The sequence below is a fragment of the Helicoverpa zea genome, chromosome 25 (assembly GCF_022581195.2).
Source record: "Helicoverpa zea isolate HzStark_Cry1AcR chromosome 25, ilHelZeax1.1, whole genome shotgun sequence".
NCBI lineage: Eukaryota > Metazoa > Arthropoda > Insecta > Lepidoptera > Noctuidae > Helicoverpa > Helicoverpa zea.
The window spans coordinates 7,852,830-7,870,673 of record NC_061476.1 but is presented as its reverse complement, the minus strand read 5'-3'; the positions used below and the strand labels follow the sequence as shown (position 1 = coordinate 7,870,673).

The window sequence follows — 17,844 nt, the reverse complement described above, 5'->3', positions numbered from 1 at the left end:
GGGATAATCGTCGGTTTTGTGTCACCATTTCATTAAAGTTGTCTCAAAAGGGCTTCAGCGTGTTGGCTTCGGCCCCACGTTTGCCTCCCAAAAATTCGGAACTCTGTAGTCCCGAGGTCTGGAAGAGACATACAAAATAATAATGAGATATAACGAAACAAAGTCGGAGATTGGGGGCTCGTAACGCCACGTCTAGGTATGTAAAATTTGTACTAAGCAGTGACTTAACACAAAATTCAAGCGTGTTGTATCTTCGTTATTATTTGTTTGTGAGAGAGAGAAAAGAAAAATACGTGTCCATTATTTTAGGGTTATCTAAAAGACGGACTAATTACTTTTTTTTTGATTCGCCATACCTATTTCATAACATTCATTTCTATACATTTCAAGTGTAGTATTGCTCTTGAAGTTCCACATCAGGTGTTCCAGATCTTCGATGTTTATACGTCAATAGAGAGAGAGTGCTTATCAGATTGAACCACTTTTGCTAAAACGTCATATCTTCATATGCTATAGTCTAGCTGGGCCCCTGGAGTTCCACATCAGGTGTTTTAGATCTTCAATTTGTATAAGTCAATAGAAAGTGCTTATCAAATTGAACAACTTTTGCTAAAACATCATACCTGTATATGGTACAGAGAAGCTGGGCTCTTGGGGTTCCCCATCAGGTGTTCCAGATCTTCAAATTTATTATCTCAGCTGAAAATGCTCATCACATGAAACAATTTTTGCCATGGCACCATTTTTGTATCTCTTATAGTTTTGTTGGTCTGTTGGAGTTCTGCATCAGGTCTTCAAGTTTCGAAGATAAATTATAGCCTATATGTTGACCAGGCTTAATACTGATACAACAAAGAAAAAATCGTCGAAATCCGTTCAGTAGTTCGGAAGATTAGCGTGTACAAACAAACAGACATACAGACATACAGACATACAGACATACAGACATGCAGACATACAGACATACAGACAGAATTTTTTTTTTGGATTTGTGCTCCATTACTGTTTCTAAACCCCACCCAATTATTATTTTTTTGATATATTCAATGTACAGACACAGTTTTTTTACAGATTTATTATATGTATAGATATAGATGACTATGTTTGAGTGGTCTCACTTACAAGTGAATTTTCATATTACTTTTTTGTTAAGAAATAATGAGAATCCGTTTATTAAGCAAAAAATAGATGCATAAGAAATACCGAAAACAATAATGCTGCTTTTAAATGTTGTTTGATGAGTAAAACATCATTGGTTTCAATCTTTTTGTGAGAAATTGTCATTTGTGTTAGCACCAGTAATATAAATTAGTAATAATTTTCCATGGGGCTCACCAACCGTATGTAAAAATGTATTCCTGTGTATTTACATATTTATTTTTTATTCCCAGACATAGACGAATGTGCGCTAAACATACACAACTGCGGCTCGGACTACACGTGTCAGAACATCCGCGGCTCGTTCCGCTGTCTGCGCAAACGCACCACCACTACATCCACTACGCCTGATTACGAGTATTATTATGATGATTCTGAGTAAGTTTGTCTTTATTGTTATCTGGTTAACTGGAGTATTGTTAGGTATTTAGAAAAAAAAAAACTAAAAAAAATACCAATATGAAAATATAATTATACTTAATTTATGTTTAAAAATATTACGTTCTATTGCATGTTTAGCGGATTTAAGTTTGATTCCTAATAACTAGATTTGTTGTGTCTTGGAATGGTAAATCATCCTCCGAGCCCTTTCCCAATCATGTTGGGGTCGGCTTCCAGTCTAACCGGATTCAGCTGAGTACCAGTGCTTTACAAGAAGCGACTGCCTATCTGACCTCCTCAACCCAGTTACCCGGGCAACCCGATACCCCTTGGTTAGACTGGTGCCAGACTTACTGGCTTCTGACTACCCGTAACGACTGCCAAGGATGTTCAATGACAGCCGGGACCTACAGTTTAACGTGCCATCCGAAACACAGTCAGTGGTGTCTAAGATATACTTAGAAAGTACATACAAACTTAGAAAAGTTGCATCTTGCCTGACCTGGGATCGAACCCGCGTCCTCGTACTTGAGAGGTTGGTCCTTCACCCACTAGACCACCACGACTTTTTTGTCTTGGAATGGTAAAGCTACATAATAATTGTAGTTATTGTTTTGCAAAGAAAGTATTCCAGTGTGCCTATAGCGTACATAATACACATTATCAATCATTTATTATTGTGATCATTATCATTAGTAATCATTTGTTGAGCAATAAAAAAACCCTTTTTCTAGAGAGGACAACAGTACATCGACTGCAGATAATCAGCCAAAAGAACCTACAACCACGACCACTGAAACTCCTCTACCTCAGCCTCAGTCTCCGCCCACATCAAGTACTACTGAAAAAACTGAAAACAATGAAGTGGAACCACCCTTTATATCCAAACATGTACCTGATTTATATAAAAATGAGACGGTTGAACCAACTACAACCCCTGTCCCAGAACGACCAACAGAACTGATTCCACAGCCTTTACCAACTGAAACAGAGCCCCCACCAACAGTAACTCAGCCCCCACCAACAGTACCACCGCCCCCACCCACTGTACCTCAGCCCCCACCAACCGTACCACATCCCCCACCTACAAAACCCCAGCAACCAGAATATCCCCCAACATCTACAGAACAAATACCTACATATTCAGTCCCTAGACCTACACCATCCTACCACTTACCTCCCATTGATATCCCCGAATCAGAATTGCCAAAAATACCTACTGAAAAAACTTGGCCAAAAGTATATACGACAGATACACCAAAACCTACTCCCCCGCATCAGGTTAATGTGAAAATAGAGAACGAAACGGCAGTAGTTGAGGGTAAAAGGAACAAAGATGGGTCAGTAGTTATTGATACTAAATATATTCCGAAAAATGAGTGGACGAAAGTTGATAAGAAACCTACGGAATGTCCTAATGGTTTTGAGGCTGATGAGTATGGATCTTGCTTTGGTAAGTTTTGAAGTGATTCTGAAAATATCCAGATTAACTAAGTGTTTTTTTTTAATGTTTTGGATGATTTTTTTAAAGTCTATTTTGCTTTGTAATTTTGCTAGTAAAGTTCAGTATGTTTTCTTGTCCTTAAATTTTTGACAGACTTATTTGCATTCAGCTGCTCCTGCACTGTTAAATCCTCAAAAGTATCCTTCAGATGGCTCTTATTTTTAGTATTATCTTGTTTTCCAAAAAAATCTTGATTTTCCATTTTTCTATTTTCTAGACATAGACGAATGCTCGACTAATCGCCACTTTTGTTCTGGCCTCACCGAGACTTGTCGCAATACCATCGGTGGTTACACCTGTAACTGTGCCCCTGGCTTCCGAAGAGATCTGGTCTCTAAGACCTGCGAGTTCATCACCACTTCATCTTCTACTACCACCACTACTCCTGTTCCTACGTTACCTACTTCTACCAGTAAGTAGTATTATTGTAACATGATGGAATGAAACTAAATATGAATATGAATTCTTAAAAAAACATTTGTGGGCACCCAATCATCATCATCTGGCTAAACTTCTCACAACTACATAATTATTATGTTGGGATCGGCTGTCAGTCTAACCAGATACAACTCAGAAGGTGTTTTAAATGGATCCACTACCTATCTGACGACTTCAACCCAATTGCCTGGACAATCCCTTGGAAAGACTGTTTGTGAGACTTTCTGGCTTTTGATAACCAGTAACGTCTACGCATCAATTTACTATAACATCTGAAAAACGAAGGTACACGTCTTGACCTAATGATAAGCCATTCACGGGCCGATTGCGCCCATCGTTGCTTAACCTTAAGATCATTCGACCCGTAATTAAACCACTGTGTTCCAGAAAAATCTTTCTTCTGGGGATATCCTGTGTACAATGTAAGCACAGTTCGGCCATTCCTGCCGAGCAACCTCTGCGATGTCGGCTACCACCATAACATTAAAACTGGAGTATGCGAAGGTATGTAGATAGATAGATAGATATACTCTTTATTATCATCTTCCTCCGAGCCTTTTCCCAACTATGTTTGGGTCGGCTTCCAGTCTAACCGGATTTAGCTGAGTACCATTGTGTTACAAGAAGCGACTGCCTATCTGACCTCCTGAACCCAGTTACCCGGGCAACCCGATACCCCTTGGTTAGACTGGTGTCAGACTTATGGGCTTCTGACTACTACTATTATGTTCACCAATTAAAAAACAACAACAAAAACGAATCTAAAGATCAAGTAATGTTTTAACAATCATCGTTATTAAAATTTCACTGTAAGAGAGTCTCAAAATACCTCTTTTAGCACTTCCTAGTGATAACAAATAAAATTGTTGTTGAAAGCCTTCTCATGAACAATAACAATATTAATGAATTATTCAATAGCAGTATTTCTTTTAAAATTTTATAATCTTTTATTTTCATTCTAACAAGCCCTAGTGTCAGAATATTTTGAAAGCCGCTTTAGGCCCAAGTTCACTTACAATATAAATGCCAGTTTTCTACAATGAACATTCACATGTTTTAATTTTATTGACGACAATGCTTTAGTACAATGCTCACTGCTTCTACCTCCAGATATGAACGAATGTACAAACGGACAAGCGAACTGCGCAGCCGTAGAGATTTGCATCAACACTGAGGGAGGGTACCGGTGCGAGTGCCCTCCTAACTGGAAGCTGGACGACGTCAGACACCGATGTGTTCCCGTCAAGAAGAACAAACAGTTCCCATCGGGATATGGGAATGAGCCTGGTATGTTTCTGATATAATTATCATCTTTCATCATCATCTCCCGAGCCTCTTTCCCAACTATGTTGGGGTCGGCTTCTAGTCTAACCGGATGCGGTTGAGTACTAGTGTTTTACAAGGAGCGACTGCCTATCTGACCTCCTCAACCCAGTTACCCGGGCAACCCTTGGTTAGACTGGACTTGGTTATTATCTGTCATCATTATCATCAAAAAATTTGTTGGTCTTTTTGTCACATAGTGCAACTGCCGAGCACGAGGTCTCGGTTTTATTTCCAGGGCCGTGCCGAAAAGCGTTTTGACAGAATCTTTAGCAATATTATTGAAAAGTTTACTTAAATGAGGATATTGCTGGTCCACATTTGATTGTTTCAATGATCAAACATTTATCACGAAGTCCAATTTTTATACGAGATCGTTAAATAGATTGGAAGCTAGTCTGTAATAAGGGTCAAACCTAAGGATCTACTTATAGCTCGGTCAAAATAGACATTTGAAATAACATTAATTCCCGGAAAGCTGAATTTTGGTGGAGAGCTTGGGTTTATCATTGTAAATAAAATATTAAAAGTCCCCATCGATCCCATGTGTTCGTCAAAAGTTATTCGAGGTTACATGTCAAAATTTTTGGATTTTTTATTTTTTTTCGAAAACGGTAAGTTTTATCGAAAAAGAACATCACACCAAAGTTGTAGATCTTAAAATTTTCTACAAAAATGCCATCAACAGTTTTCTCCTAAATGTTACTGTGGAGATATGAGAGCAGAGAGTAAAGCTCATCATACCTCGCACTAAAGGGAGGATCCTCCGACCGGACAGGTGATATTGTCCGGTGGGCTACTGCCCGACAGTTGTTGTCGGGGTGATCTACGCGTATTAATGTGCGCGCGAACACTGCATGTGCGATGCAGGATACTTGTTTGAGAGTTGCGTCGGCGACTGTGTAGATGGCGGTGTTGACAGTTGTAGTGCCGCTACATTACCATTGCTGAGATATCGCGATTCAAAGAGTCACACTACACATGTTATGCACATAATTATAAGCCACGTATATACGAGGGCTGCCTTTTAAGTTGTGTCGTTTGAAATAAGTAAAGACAATCTAATTATTTAATACGATTTATTGTTTTTAAAAGAATTCTCCGCGATATTTAATGTACTTTTGCACGCATTAAAACCAGTTCTTGAAATGTTTATTCCATTCTGAAGTGGGGGTAGTCAAAATGGCCGATTTGTATGAGTCAAAAGCTTTTTCAGGTGTGCTGAAACGTTGACCATGAAGGCTTTGCTTAATTTTGGGGAATGTAAAAAAATCGTTATGCCCACGGATCTATGTCACGGTATGTTACATGTTGGTCTGCGAGAATTAACTGCCGCATAGCCTCGATATTATCTTGGGTCATGTAGGTCATGGCTTGTCACTGAGGCTAGAGTGCCCACGTTGAAATTCTAAATCAAAATCTTTTTATTATAAAAAGGCCTTTGCAGGCTCCTATGAAACGTCACACTATTTGCATGGTTCCAAAAAGTTGGTCTTATAGAGCGGGCAAAAAACTCCATAGACACTCTTTTAAAAAGTAATATTTTCACAAACAGTCTATTACATAACAATAGTCATCATCCTCCGCCTTTTTCCCAACCATGTTGGGGTCGGTTTCCAGTCTAACCGGATTCAGCTGAGTACCAGTGCTTTACAAGAAGCGACTGCCTATCTGACATCCTCAACCCAGTTACCCGGGCAACCTGATACCCCATGGTTAGACTGGCCTCAGACTTACTGGCTTCTGACTACCCGTAACGACTGCCAAGGATTTTCAATGACAGCCGGGACCTACAGTTTAACTTGCCATCCGAAACAAAGTCATTGGTGTCTTAGATATACTTAGAAAGTACATACAAACAATAGTAAGCTGACAAAATTATACAATGCAACTGAAAGTTAAACTGTAAACTCCTAACTTTATCTCTGTTTTACACATGATGTTGTAAATTAGGGCACGCCACCATAGTGGCGGTAAGTCTCCTCTTTGAGGAATGGCTCGGGATAGCCCCAAGGGCACGGTGGACCACACAGTCCAGGTGTGCCCTGGGTGGGAAGAGCACTGTCGGGTCCTCGTCGAGGCTTTAGGCGGCGGCGACCTCTCGCGTCCGGCCCTGGTTCAGGCCATGGTCCGGGGCGAGAGGGTATGGGATGCTGTCGCCTCCTTCTGCGAAGCAATCATGCTCGAGAAGGAGGAGGCGGAACGACAAAGAGTTCGCACCTTTCATCCCGGCCGCCGCGCAGGACCAGGTAGGCTGTGTCAGCAACCCCAGCGGGGCCAAGGCCTGCCGGGGCTGCGGGATTATTCGAAAGAGTTACCGCGGCCCTGGTACATAAAAGGCTTACGACGGAACACGACGGTTTTTAGTGAGTAAGAGTCTGAAACTCGAAGCCCTCGTATACGTTGCTTATATGTGCATATCATGTGTAGTGTGACTCTTTGAATCGCGATATCTCAGGAATGTTAACATTTAGAAGAAAACTGTTGATGGCATTTTTGTAGAAAATTTTAAGATCTACAACTTTGGTCTAATGTTATTTTTTGATAAAACTTACCGTTTTCGAAAAAAAATCAAAAGACCTAAAATTTTGACATTTAACCTCGAATAACTTTTGACGCACACATGGGATCGATGGGGACTTTTAATATTTTATTTATTATGATAAACCCAAGCTCTCCACTAAAATTCAGCTTTCCGGGAATTTATGCTATTTGACCACTACTTTTATGTCTATTTTGACCGGGCTATTAACATAAACACGTACTTTGTCCCCAGTGTACCCCTCAGTTCGTCCGCAGCCAGTAATCCCGGATCAGGGCACCAAATATTTGACTCCTGATATCACCACGGTGGAACAAGGCTCAGTGTTCACCTGCCCAGCTGGCTACATTCTAGGAGATTTCAATACTTGCGTAGGTGAGTAAGAAAATCTATATTTGAGAGAATTCTACATAGTTATGACATAAGAGCCATAAGAAGAGCAGTGTTGATAAAATTCTAAGCGGGGAATAGATGGAGAACAAAATGACTAGCGGAGATGTATAATGTAACGGAAAAACTTCTAAGAAAGTATCGCGCCAAAATGCGGCTGTTCGGAGGAAGAAGAACTTTATGTCTCCTATGCTTTTGAACTTGCCTTCTTTGGAACTCGCAATTTTTTTTTAAATCAAAATTCATTGACGTCTCCAGAAACTCGTATGCCTTTTTAGTTCACTCGTAACTTCGTCATTTTGGTCACGCCTTAATTTTTTTGACCTAAGAGAAGGCGCCTGACCTTCCTCCGTGTTAAGACTACCTATATGTAGAGCCGAAGTTAACTTATACCCCACTTTCCCAGATGTAAACGAGTGTTTAACCGGGGAAGCGAAGTGTGGACCCGATCAGCTCTGTTCGAACCTACCGGGCGGGTACAGCTGCAACTGTCCCGTCGGACACAGACTAGTTGGAGATCATCAGTGTGAAGATGTAGACGAGTGTGCACTTGCGGGCAGTGTGGTAAGATCATTATAGAACTATTCTATGTATTATGGGTGAATTGCTTTTGAAGTCTTTGGTCTTCTGAATATGCTATAAAAGACCGTTTTTGTAACTATTGTACTTAATCTTATCAGGATCGTGGTTTATTTTTTGATTTAAATTCCTTTTTGAGTTTGTTTCAATGTAAAGCCAATTTCATGCCAAGTTCACACTATTTGTTGCGGGGTTGTCCAAAAGAGTTACCACAGCTCTGGTGTATAAAGGGCTAGAAGGAACATGGTGGATTTAGTCAGTGAGAGTCTGACATTCCCTCACGCTGCACCCACAGCAGGAGGGGGCCATTGACGATTCTAAAAAAAAAGTATTCACGCTATTAGATTACGGGAGATACTACGATTCTTATTAAATTACTGATATTTTCTCCCAAATACTAACCAGGTTGATCAAGATTTAATTCTTTTCTAGAGGTACTGTAAACTTATAACTTTAATGTTATTTTCAGCCCGCCTGCTCTCAGAATGCTGATTGTTTGAACACAGTCGGTTCATACCAATGTAAATGTCACATCGGCTTTAGATCAGCACCCGTCAATGATAAGGTAAGATGTTAATGCGATAATTGAAGCAAAGTCATCATCTCCCGGTCCTATTCCTCAGCTATGTTGGGGTCGGCTTCTAGACCAATCAGATGCAGCTGCCTATCTGACCTCCTCAACCCAGTTACCCGGCCAAACCAATACCCCTTGGTAAGACTGGTGTCAGACTTTCTGGCTATAGACTATCCGTAATGACTGCCGAAGATGTTCACTGACAGCTGGGACCTACCGTTTAACGTGCCATCCGAAACCATAGACATAATATAGTAAACAGGACTGCGCACTTTTACCCAAAAATCGAGCCGAGTGAAACAGTTAGTACGGAGGCCGTCTGTCCCTTTCTAATAGGGTGACTATGAGATTAAGCTAGGTGAGACAAACCCGAATTAGCTAAGATTGTTAAACACAGATTGGTATTGAAATTTTAACTTACGCAGTTTGTGACCTTAAAATACTTATATAGGCTTTTACTAATTAGCGGGAATTAGCAGTATAAAAGCAGGAAGATTCGAAGTGAAGATTTTTTATGCTGGCAAGGTGTTAGAAAGAGACAAACGGCCTCCGTTCTAACTGTCACTCTCGGCTCGGATTTGCCTCTGTGTATTATGCAACCAATTTAGTACCTTATTGCGTTGGAATAGAGTTCATTTTCGTAAATATATATTTTGAGCGTGCGCAATCTTGTTTAGTATATTACATCTATGTTCGAAACACAGTCAATGGTGTCCAAGATACACTGAGAAAGATAAGAAAAGTTGCATTGAAACTTTTTACTGACCTGGAATCGAACTCACGCACTAACACTTGAGAGGATGGTTCTTTACCCAATAGTCCACCATGACCTTTTCGAGGTAACTAAAGTTATTTTATTTTGACCCAGGTTTGCGTAGACGTGGACGAATGTATGGAGTCTCGCCCCGGTTCGCTGTGCCAGCACCGATGTAACAACGTCTGGGGATCCTACAGATGTGCCTGTCATAGAGGATATAGACTCAATTCTGATAACAGGTAAGGAAAATGATATATTTTCTATGTTTTAAGTTGTTCTTAGAAATGGTTGAAGTAATGCTACTGCAAGGAATGGTTTACTTGAGAGAGTTGTCAAGTTACTCTGGATAAAAAAGGGTTCCAAAAGGAACATGGTTTTTGTCAGCGAAATAAAATTTTGAAACTTCCTTTTAGTCCATAAAGAACGAGGAAGCAGGAATCCGATAAAGTTTTCTGACCTTGCACGTAAAGCGTCCACGAATGCTTCTAGCAGTCGTTGTTATATTTCCACGTCAGAAGCTGTCAGGTGGATTTGAGAAAACTCTGACACAAGCCCTAGCTTGTAGGTGCTGCAGCTCACTTGATAAGAAGCAGAGTAGTGATTTTTCATCCCAGTTTTGTGCCCACAGAAAAAATGATAGTCATAAAGTTGCAAAAAAACCTTAGCAAGTTAATTTCTTATTCTACAAGATACGTTAATGTTCCCCAGCACATGTTCAGACATAGACGAGTGCACGGAGTTCAGGTCTAAGATCCCGTGCGTGGGGCGCTGCGTCAACGAGCCGGGGAGCTACCGCTGTGCCTGCCCCAAGGGGTACCGACTGTCCGAGGATAAGAGGAGCTGTATTGGTAAGTGTTTCTTGTTTATCATCATTTGTCCAGCCTTTTCTATATTTTACATGGATGACTCGAAGCCAGGGTTGTAAAGCTTTATTTCTTCTTATTCATCATTCTTCGTAACCATTCATCCCCCGAGCCTTTTCCTAACTATGTTGGGGTCGGCTACCAGTCTAACTCTGCCTTGTTATCCGGGCACCCTTTGGCTTACCAAACAGTCTTAACTGGTTGTCAGATTTACTGACTTCTGACCACCATTAACGACTGCCAAAGATATTCAAAGATTTTGAAATTACAGCTGAGATTCGTGATTTAATCATCGATCCTATGGTTTTCACTTTTGATGTGTCAGTGTTTATTGATTAAATGTATTACTAAGCACCAAAAATTGGTAGCATCTTTTTTTCTCTGCTTGCTTTGACTCAATTTTTTCCTTCAGACATAGACGAATGCGAGACAGGCGAGGCGCCGTGCGCGAAGGGCGGCATTTCCACAACGTCCAGCGATGTGTGCGTCAACACGCGAGGCAGCTACCGCTGTCTGCACATCTCCTGTCCTGTTGGCTATCAGCTAGAAAATAAACAGTTAGTATTTACTCTTGACATTTACTTAATTTCCGTGAGATTCTGGAGAGGACTTTCAAAAGATCCCCATGGCCTTTTCCAGGAATTTCTTAAATCAACGGAGCAGGAAGTGTATGAGTCTAAGTCCATTCATTCACGAATTTTATGAAAACAATTTATTCTTCGAGAAAATAAATTATTAAAAATAGTGGATTTTGACAGTGATACTTCCAAAGTATTTATTTTATACGTTCACTTATATTAGTCTAAAATATTTTTATTTTATCATTCTTTACATCTTGTGTTTCCAAATCGTGACCTATTTCTCTTTCAGCCGCTGCAACAAGATAGGTCGTGTATGTCCAGTGGGTGACTGGAACTGCGCTCATCAGCCGACCACCATCTCATACAACTTCATCACGTTTGTCTCCAACTTGTACATCCCGGAGTCTATGGTTAGTCCTGTACCTGTTATTATATCATCTACATACAATATCTTCTTCAAAAACTCAAAAATCATTTATGTGTACTGCGCATTTTAACCACGGGGTAATGAAAGATTAGCGCAGATACCATAATGCAGGTAGGTCAGGCCCATTCTTCTAGCTCAAATAGATACGGTGGGCATAACCAAAACAATCAGTTACGAGTAACCTAACGGGGCGCTTGGGTTCTTTGAGATAGATATCTGTGAACAATTTTTGGTATTACAAAAAAATTACAGGTTTCAAAGAAGACTTATAAGGGCGCGGACAGTAACGTTCTTCGTCCCCCAAACACCCGCATTTTAGCGCGCTACTTTCTTAAGAGATTTTACGCTACTGCATTTCCGCTATCCATTTTGTTCTCTGTGACCAAAACCCAATAGGTCTCATTTCATCTGGAATCAAAAATTTACTTGAAATAACAGGTATATAACAGCCCCGGATCTAGGGGGGGGCAAGCCGGGGCCCATGCCCCGGGCGGCAAAATCAGGCGACTGCCTGATTTTAAATCCTACATCACAGGATACCATAATTGTTACCTACAGGGCCGTCTTAACCTATGGTGCAGGGTGTGATGTCTCAGGGGCGCCCCACCACCAGGAAATTTCGAAAAAATTACACCCGTTTGATAAGAAAGTTCCATTGTATCATGATACTGACAAGCAAAGTTTCTAAAAAAGTCGCCTTCGCTTTGTTTAATTGATCATTTTGAATATTTTTCACTTTTAACATCCTCCAAATAAGTGAAAAAATTCTCGCTCGCTACGCTCGCGACTAAATGACAACGTATGTATTGTTTTTTCTGATGGTTTATCATTTTTATTGACGCACCGAATCAACGAACACAAATGGTACTCGCTCTAATCACGGTTTCTTTTTATTTGTACATAATTCCCAGTTTCATTTGTGAGTCTTCAGGGCCGTCTTAAGCTATGGTGCAAGGTGTGCGAATAACCCGGGCGCCTCGGTCTCAGGGGCGCCGCGGGACGCCCCTGTTTGATAAGGAATTTCCACATTGTATCATATGATACAGACAAAAAAGTCGCCTTCGCTTTGTTTGATTGATCGATCATTTTGATTATTTTTCACTTTTAACATCCTCCAAATAAGTGAAAAAATTCTAGCTCGCTACGCTCGCGGCTAAATGACAAAGTATGTACTATTTTTCTGATTGTTTATTATTTTTATTGACGCACCGAATTACGAACACAAATGGCACTCGCTCTTATTACGGTTTCGTTTTATTTGTACATAATTCCCAGTTTAATTTGTGAGTCTTCAAACAAATAATTTAAAAAAGTTCGTGGCTTTACAATGTACTTAGTCACTTAATATTGTGTCGTAGGCTCAAAAATTTCGCTATTATATTATAAAAATTATTTTTTATGGAGTCCTCAAAAACAAAAAAGTTTGCGCTTCCGACTGCTTGTTACTTTACAGCGCTTTTTAAAATTTATTAATTTTTTTGTCCCAAAATTAAAAAATTTGCGCGCTTCTTTCGCTCGCACAAATTTTTACAATAATTGCATTATTCTGTCTCGACTTTTATAACTTAAACCTGGCCAACAGTTTGAGCCTACAATTATTTGGACACATTTACCTACCAAAAAAATGACTTTCGTTGGTGAAAATAAAAATAAGTAGGTAGGTAGGCGGGGCGGCATTTTTCAGTTTTTGCCCCGCCTAAAAAAAATTGAAGATCCGGGGCTGGTATATAATTAATTCAATTTTTTCAGCTAAAACTCTTCACAATGCGAGGTCCAGTTTGGCCGTACGTGAAGATGAGGTTCGAGCTGAAGGTGGTGAACGTTAACACGCCGCCCAGTGTTAAGAGGAAAGCTGATATCAATGACTTCTTGTAAGTATACACTACCTTCAAAACGAAGGGGATTCTAAAAATGTTTTTGAGAAGACTGTTATGAAAGTCTACTTGAAATTATTTCAGGCATTTTACCTAGCGTATAATTTATATACACCGACTCTACCTTTTATTATACTACCTCAAGGTACTTTCTTGAGGAATATTTGAATGTTCACCCTTATGAACTCTACTTCTTTTATCTATATTCCGATCTTCCCTCTTACCAAGATCAGTCAGCCGCACCGGTCAGTCTAACATATTATTATAATGTAAAAAATCCAATAATAGAGGTAGATTAGGATGAAAACGGCGGCGTGAACATCCAGAGCTGTTATTTTATTGCCTTGTCTTTTTCAGATTAACACAAAACAACAACGAAGGTCTAGTATCACTAGTGAGACCTCTAGAAGGACCACAGAGCATAGAGTTAGAGATGACTATGGAACTTTACACTCACGAGCAATTTGGGGGAACAGCCGTCGCTAAACTATTCATATACGTTTCCGAGTACGAGTTTTAGAAGATACACTGGCGAGCAAAAAAAATGGGACAGCAGTTAATTTTTTTGTTATTTTTGTTTGGTATTCATCATTTGGGAGTTATCACAATATTTTTGTAAGCTAAAAATAGAAGCACAGTTTTGGCCCCAAATGATTTTTACCAAACATTTCTTAAGCCATTTAATCAAACCAATATTTTTTGAACTGCATTCTGTGAATTCAGTATTGTTTTTGTTTTAAATAAATAGTTAAGGAATTATTTTTGTAGCCATACTTTTACACGGCGTCATAATATTTGCTGTTTTATGAATATTATATAAATGAGTGAATAAAAGTTGAGTGAAAAAATGGTGCTTTTAAAGTCATACTACTTCCATAGGACTTTAAGATTGTAGTTTAGATAATCAGGCTAGAATATTGTTGTGAGTAAATAAAGCAAAATAAGAAAATAAAAATGATGATTCTGCCATAAGCCAAAGTAAAAAAAAAAAACAATATACTTGACACATTTAAAGCAAGGTCAATAATTTTGGCTCAAACTGTAAAAAAACTGCCTACAGTCGAAATGTTGTTAAAATATTAAATTTCTAAGTGCTATAAATAAAACAATTAGTTTTAATACTTAGTATTTATTATTGTATAGACTTAAACCTAATAAAATATGAATAAGTACCATGATTTTGTTTTATTCTTTAAATAGAGTAAGAAGGAACAATAAAATATTATATTTCTATTTTACATGAAAAATAATACTTAATTCCCCCCGTTAGTGATAGTTTCTGATAGCCTAACAGGACTTATCTGACAGATGAACTATAACTATTTTCGTTCCACAGGTCTCGGATAGTAGATAACTGGCAGATAGCATTAAGCATAAACTATCAGATAACTAACTGAAACTTTATCGCTTAACCAGTGTCATACATATTTCATAATATAACAAGAAAAATAGAGATTATTTAAATATGGATTTAAGTGAGGTATGGTTACATGCAGGTACTATTATGAGGTATCATAAAAATAGTATATTTTAAAAGATATTTTGATACATAGGAACTCGACGTAACATTATAAATAGTTAAAAAAAACTGTGTAAATAATAATAAAAAAACATACTATACACCATATAAAAAAATATTTTAAAACGTCAAAATATATGTATATTTTAAACAGACGATGATTGACTATAGAAAGAACTGTAAATGAATTTACTTCATTTAAACATTTAGCTGTTGGTAAGTTCTCTCTGCAATAAGTATAAACTCAATATTATTTACTATGTAGTGTTTCCTACGATTTTATCTTGTGAAAACTGCTTGATACATCCTGTACAAAAATGTCCATTCTCAGTTATACAGGTAGTGAATCGTTTCAGCCGCTTGCCATGAAACACGTGGGTACTTTAAGATTTAGATAGATTGTCTAAAGCTTAATATATCGGAGATAGACCTTACCAACAATAAATTGCTGCCTCAAGTTTGACAAATTAATATTAATATTGACTTTTCCTACAGACTGATTAAATTGAATTGACTAGAACATTATTTGACTAGAACTACATACTACTGGAATTTCTACCACTAATAGTACAGTCAACACCAGAATTTCGCGAGGATAAAAATGATCCATTGAAAGTCGAAAAAATAAAAGAAATGACTTGAGATCTTCTCCGTTTTTTTGAAGTCAGTTAAAAATTAAACAGACACAAAATGGTATGTTGAAAATTAATAACGTATTTGACTCTAAACAGGGTGCCCAAAATTCAGAAGAGAGAGATATCGTGAAAAAGAAAACTCTTGCTGATGTTATTTAAATGTGTCTAATATTTTAAGATTTTTCCGGTTGATTGTGTGATTCAAAACTTTCAAAAACTTCAAAATTTTCGCGTCACTCTGGCGTCAACTTTACACTAATTTTGACTACTAGTGATGTCCTACATAGACTACGTGCTTCAATAGAAAGTATTATCCAACACTAGCACAACTTTCTGAGATCCTTATCATAACCTTCTTAGTTTCACATCCTTACTATCACAGAGCAATCGTTTCAGTGTATTTCAGGTTAAGCCCAGTTGAGAGCAGAGTAGGATGAATCTTATGTATTCTTACTGTCACTTTTTTCCCTTCTTCGTAAACAACATTATAATTTGCGTTCAATTAAGAAATTTGCCCAACCCAATAAGATGTATCATTTCAAAATTAAGAACTACATTTTTACGGAACGGATCGGTGATTTCGGATCATTTACGGCAATTGCTCAAGTCTTATCACGATGTTTCATTCTCATCTGTTTACAAAAAAATCTGTTCTCAAAAAAAAAAAAAACAAATTTGCTGTGTTTTGAGCCAAAACAACAATACCTACCATTTACTTTTCCAATAAATTGAAATCCAAAGTACATTGTCTCGTTACTTGGAAGATGACGTCAGATAGAAAAGCCTCGAAGAAGCTGAGATGCTTACACCAAATATTTAAACATAATAAATTAGAACAAGAGCAGAGGAACAATGACTGTCATCTAAACCCTAAACTAAGCCTTGAAAAAAGGTAAGTCAAAAGACAATTTACACCCTAACCTGCTCTCAAAACTGGGCTATAACCAAGCACCATACTAAACATGAGGATCTACAATATCCAGCACAGTTAGGCAGCCATCTTGAGACGCTATAGCTACCGCCTTTCCACCGTGAGCGCTGGCCACGCCGGTCACTTCTGCCGGAGCTCGGTATTCCGCTATGGCGCGACCATCTACAGTCCTGGGTGGAAGATGTTGTAAATTATTGCTTGAGAAATCAGTCATATACCTTGAGTACCTAATTAAGGGAGTTCTTAAGAGTTCATTCTAGTTTTAGGTATTTTTTGGTTTACTAATCCCAAGTATGTTGGTTGCCCAGGCTGCCATTAAAGAGAACATCCCACTTTTGGTCTAGCCTGGCTAGTTTTTTGTATCAATCTCAAAGCAGTGTTTGTTTTCCAAATTCAGGAGCTTTAGTATTTTGTTCTCAACATTAAGGTTGTGGATTTTTTACTTAATAATCAATACGACTGACCACTTTCAAAGCTTCCTTTATATCCCTAAGTATACTAACCTGAAAACCCTCAGCGTCTTCCTCCCACTATGATAATAAAACACATAGTCATCCGTAGAGCTGAACATGGTAATGATGGAGAAGACGCCCTCAGCAGCCCTGTAGATCAGCTGCTGCACTGAGGTCCCTTTTTTCAGCTCTATGAGGTCTAAGCCTCCTCGGGAGGGAGCGCAAAGACCTATTTTGCCATCCCGAGTGCATGAGCCGTTCCAACGAGGGACGAACCTGTGATAAAAGAATGATTATCGATATTTACTGTAAACTGCCTGAAAAGTATACACCCAAATTGAGTTCATATTGAACTTGAATTTTTAGTTTTTTTTTAATATGTCCTATTAAATATAAATCGATCTTTGACGACCTCTATGGCGCAATGGTCACCAAGCTGGACTGCCGAATCTGAGGTCCCGGGTTCGATTCCCGGTGCGGTCGACATTTGTGTGATGAGCATGCTTGTTAGCCGTGGTCTGGGTGTTACAATATGTATTTATAAATATGTATATATGTAGCTATATGTAGTTTATCAGTTGTGTTAGCACCCATAACACAAGTTAATTAATAACTTACCATGGGGCTAACCAACCGTGTGTGAAAAGATGTCCCGACATTATTATTATTATATATGTATGTCTCTTCCAGACCTCGGGACTACAGAGTCCCGGATTTTTGGGAGGCGAACGTGGGGCCGAAGCCAACGCGCTGAAGCCCTTTTGAGACAACTTTAATGAAATGGTGACACAAAACCGACGATTATCCCTGTATACACTATAGAAATGTACCCAAGGACAATCCCCGGTTCTGTGCTAAACTATTGTTAACTATGGATGAAAACTACTTGGGCTATTGTGATGGGATGCTAGTGGAC

General features: G+C 38.8%; 2 protein-coding genes across 2 annotated transcripts in view; one reads left to right on the top strand and one right to left on the bottom strand.

The window, feature by feature from the left end:
* Positions 1–14,512, top strand: part of LOC124642825 (fibulin-2) — a 41,358-nt gene extending 26,846 nt beyond the window's left edge. The window contains exons 15-28 of the mRNA XM_047181548.1: positions 1,392–1,536; positions 2,274–2,992; positions 3,261–3,455; positions 3,869–3,985; positions 4,592–4,768; positions 7,581–7,721; positions 8,143–8,300; positions 8,785–8,880; positions 9,758–9,885; positions 10,355–10,494; positions 10,922–11,066; positions 11,380–11,500; positions 13,267–13,388; positions 13,749–14,512. Of these exons, the coding sequence (XP_047037504.1) occupies positions 1,392–1,536; positions 2,274–2,992; positions 3,261–3,455; positions 3,869–3,985; positions 4,592–4,768; positions 7,581–7,721; positions 8,143–8,300; positions 8,785–8,880; positions 9,758–9,885; positions 10,355–10,494; positions 10,922–11,066; positions 11,380–11,500; positions 13,267–13,388; positions 13,749–13,911 (2,567 nt within the window). The 3' untranslated portion in view covers positions 13,912–14,512. The remainder of the gene's footprint in view (positions 1–1,391; positions 1,537–2,273; positions 2,993–3,260; positions 3,456–3,868; positions 3,986–4,591; positions 4,769–7,580; positions 7,722–8,142; positions 8,301–8,784; positions 8,881–9,757; positions 9,886–10,354; positions 10,495–10,921; positions 11,067–11,379; positions 11,501–13,266; positions 13,389–13,748) is intronic.
* Positions 14,346–17,844, bottom strand: part of LOC124642826 (NACHT and WD repeat domain-containing protein 2) — a 47,297-nt gene continuing 43,798 nt past the window's right edge. The window contains exons 32-33 of the mRNA XM_047181549.1: positions 16,980–17,204; positions 14,346–16,646 (exon numbers count right to left, since the gene is read on the bottom strand). Of these exons, the coding sequence (XP_047037505.1) occupies positions 16,502–16,646; positions 16,980–17,204 (370 nt within the window). The 3' untranslated portion in view covers positions 14,346–16,501. The remainder of the gene's footprint in view (positions 16,647–16,979; positions 17,205–17,844) is intronic.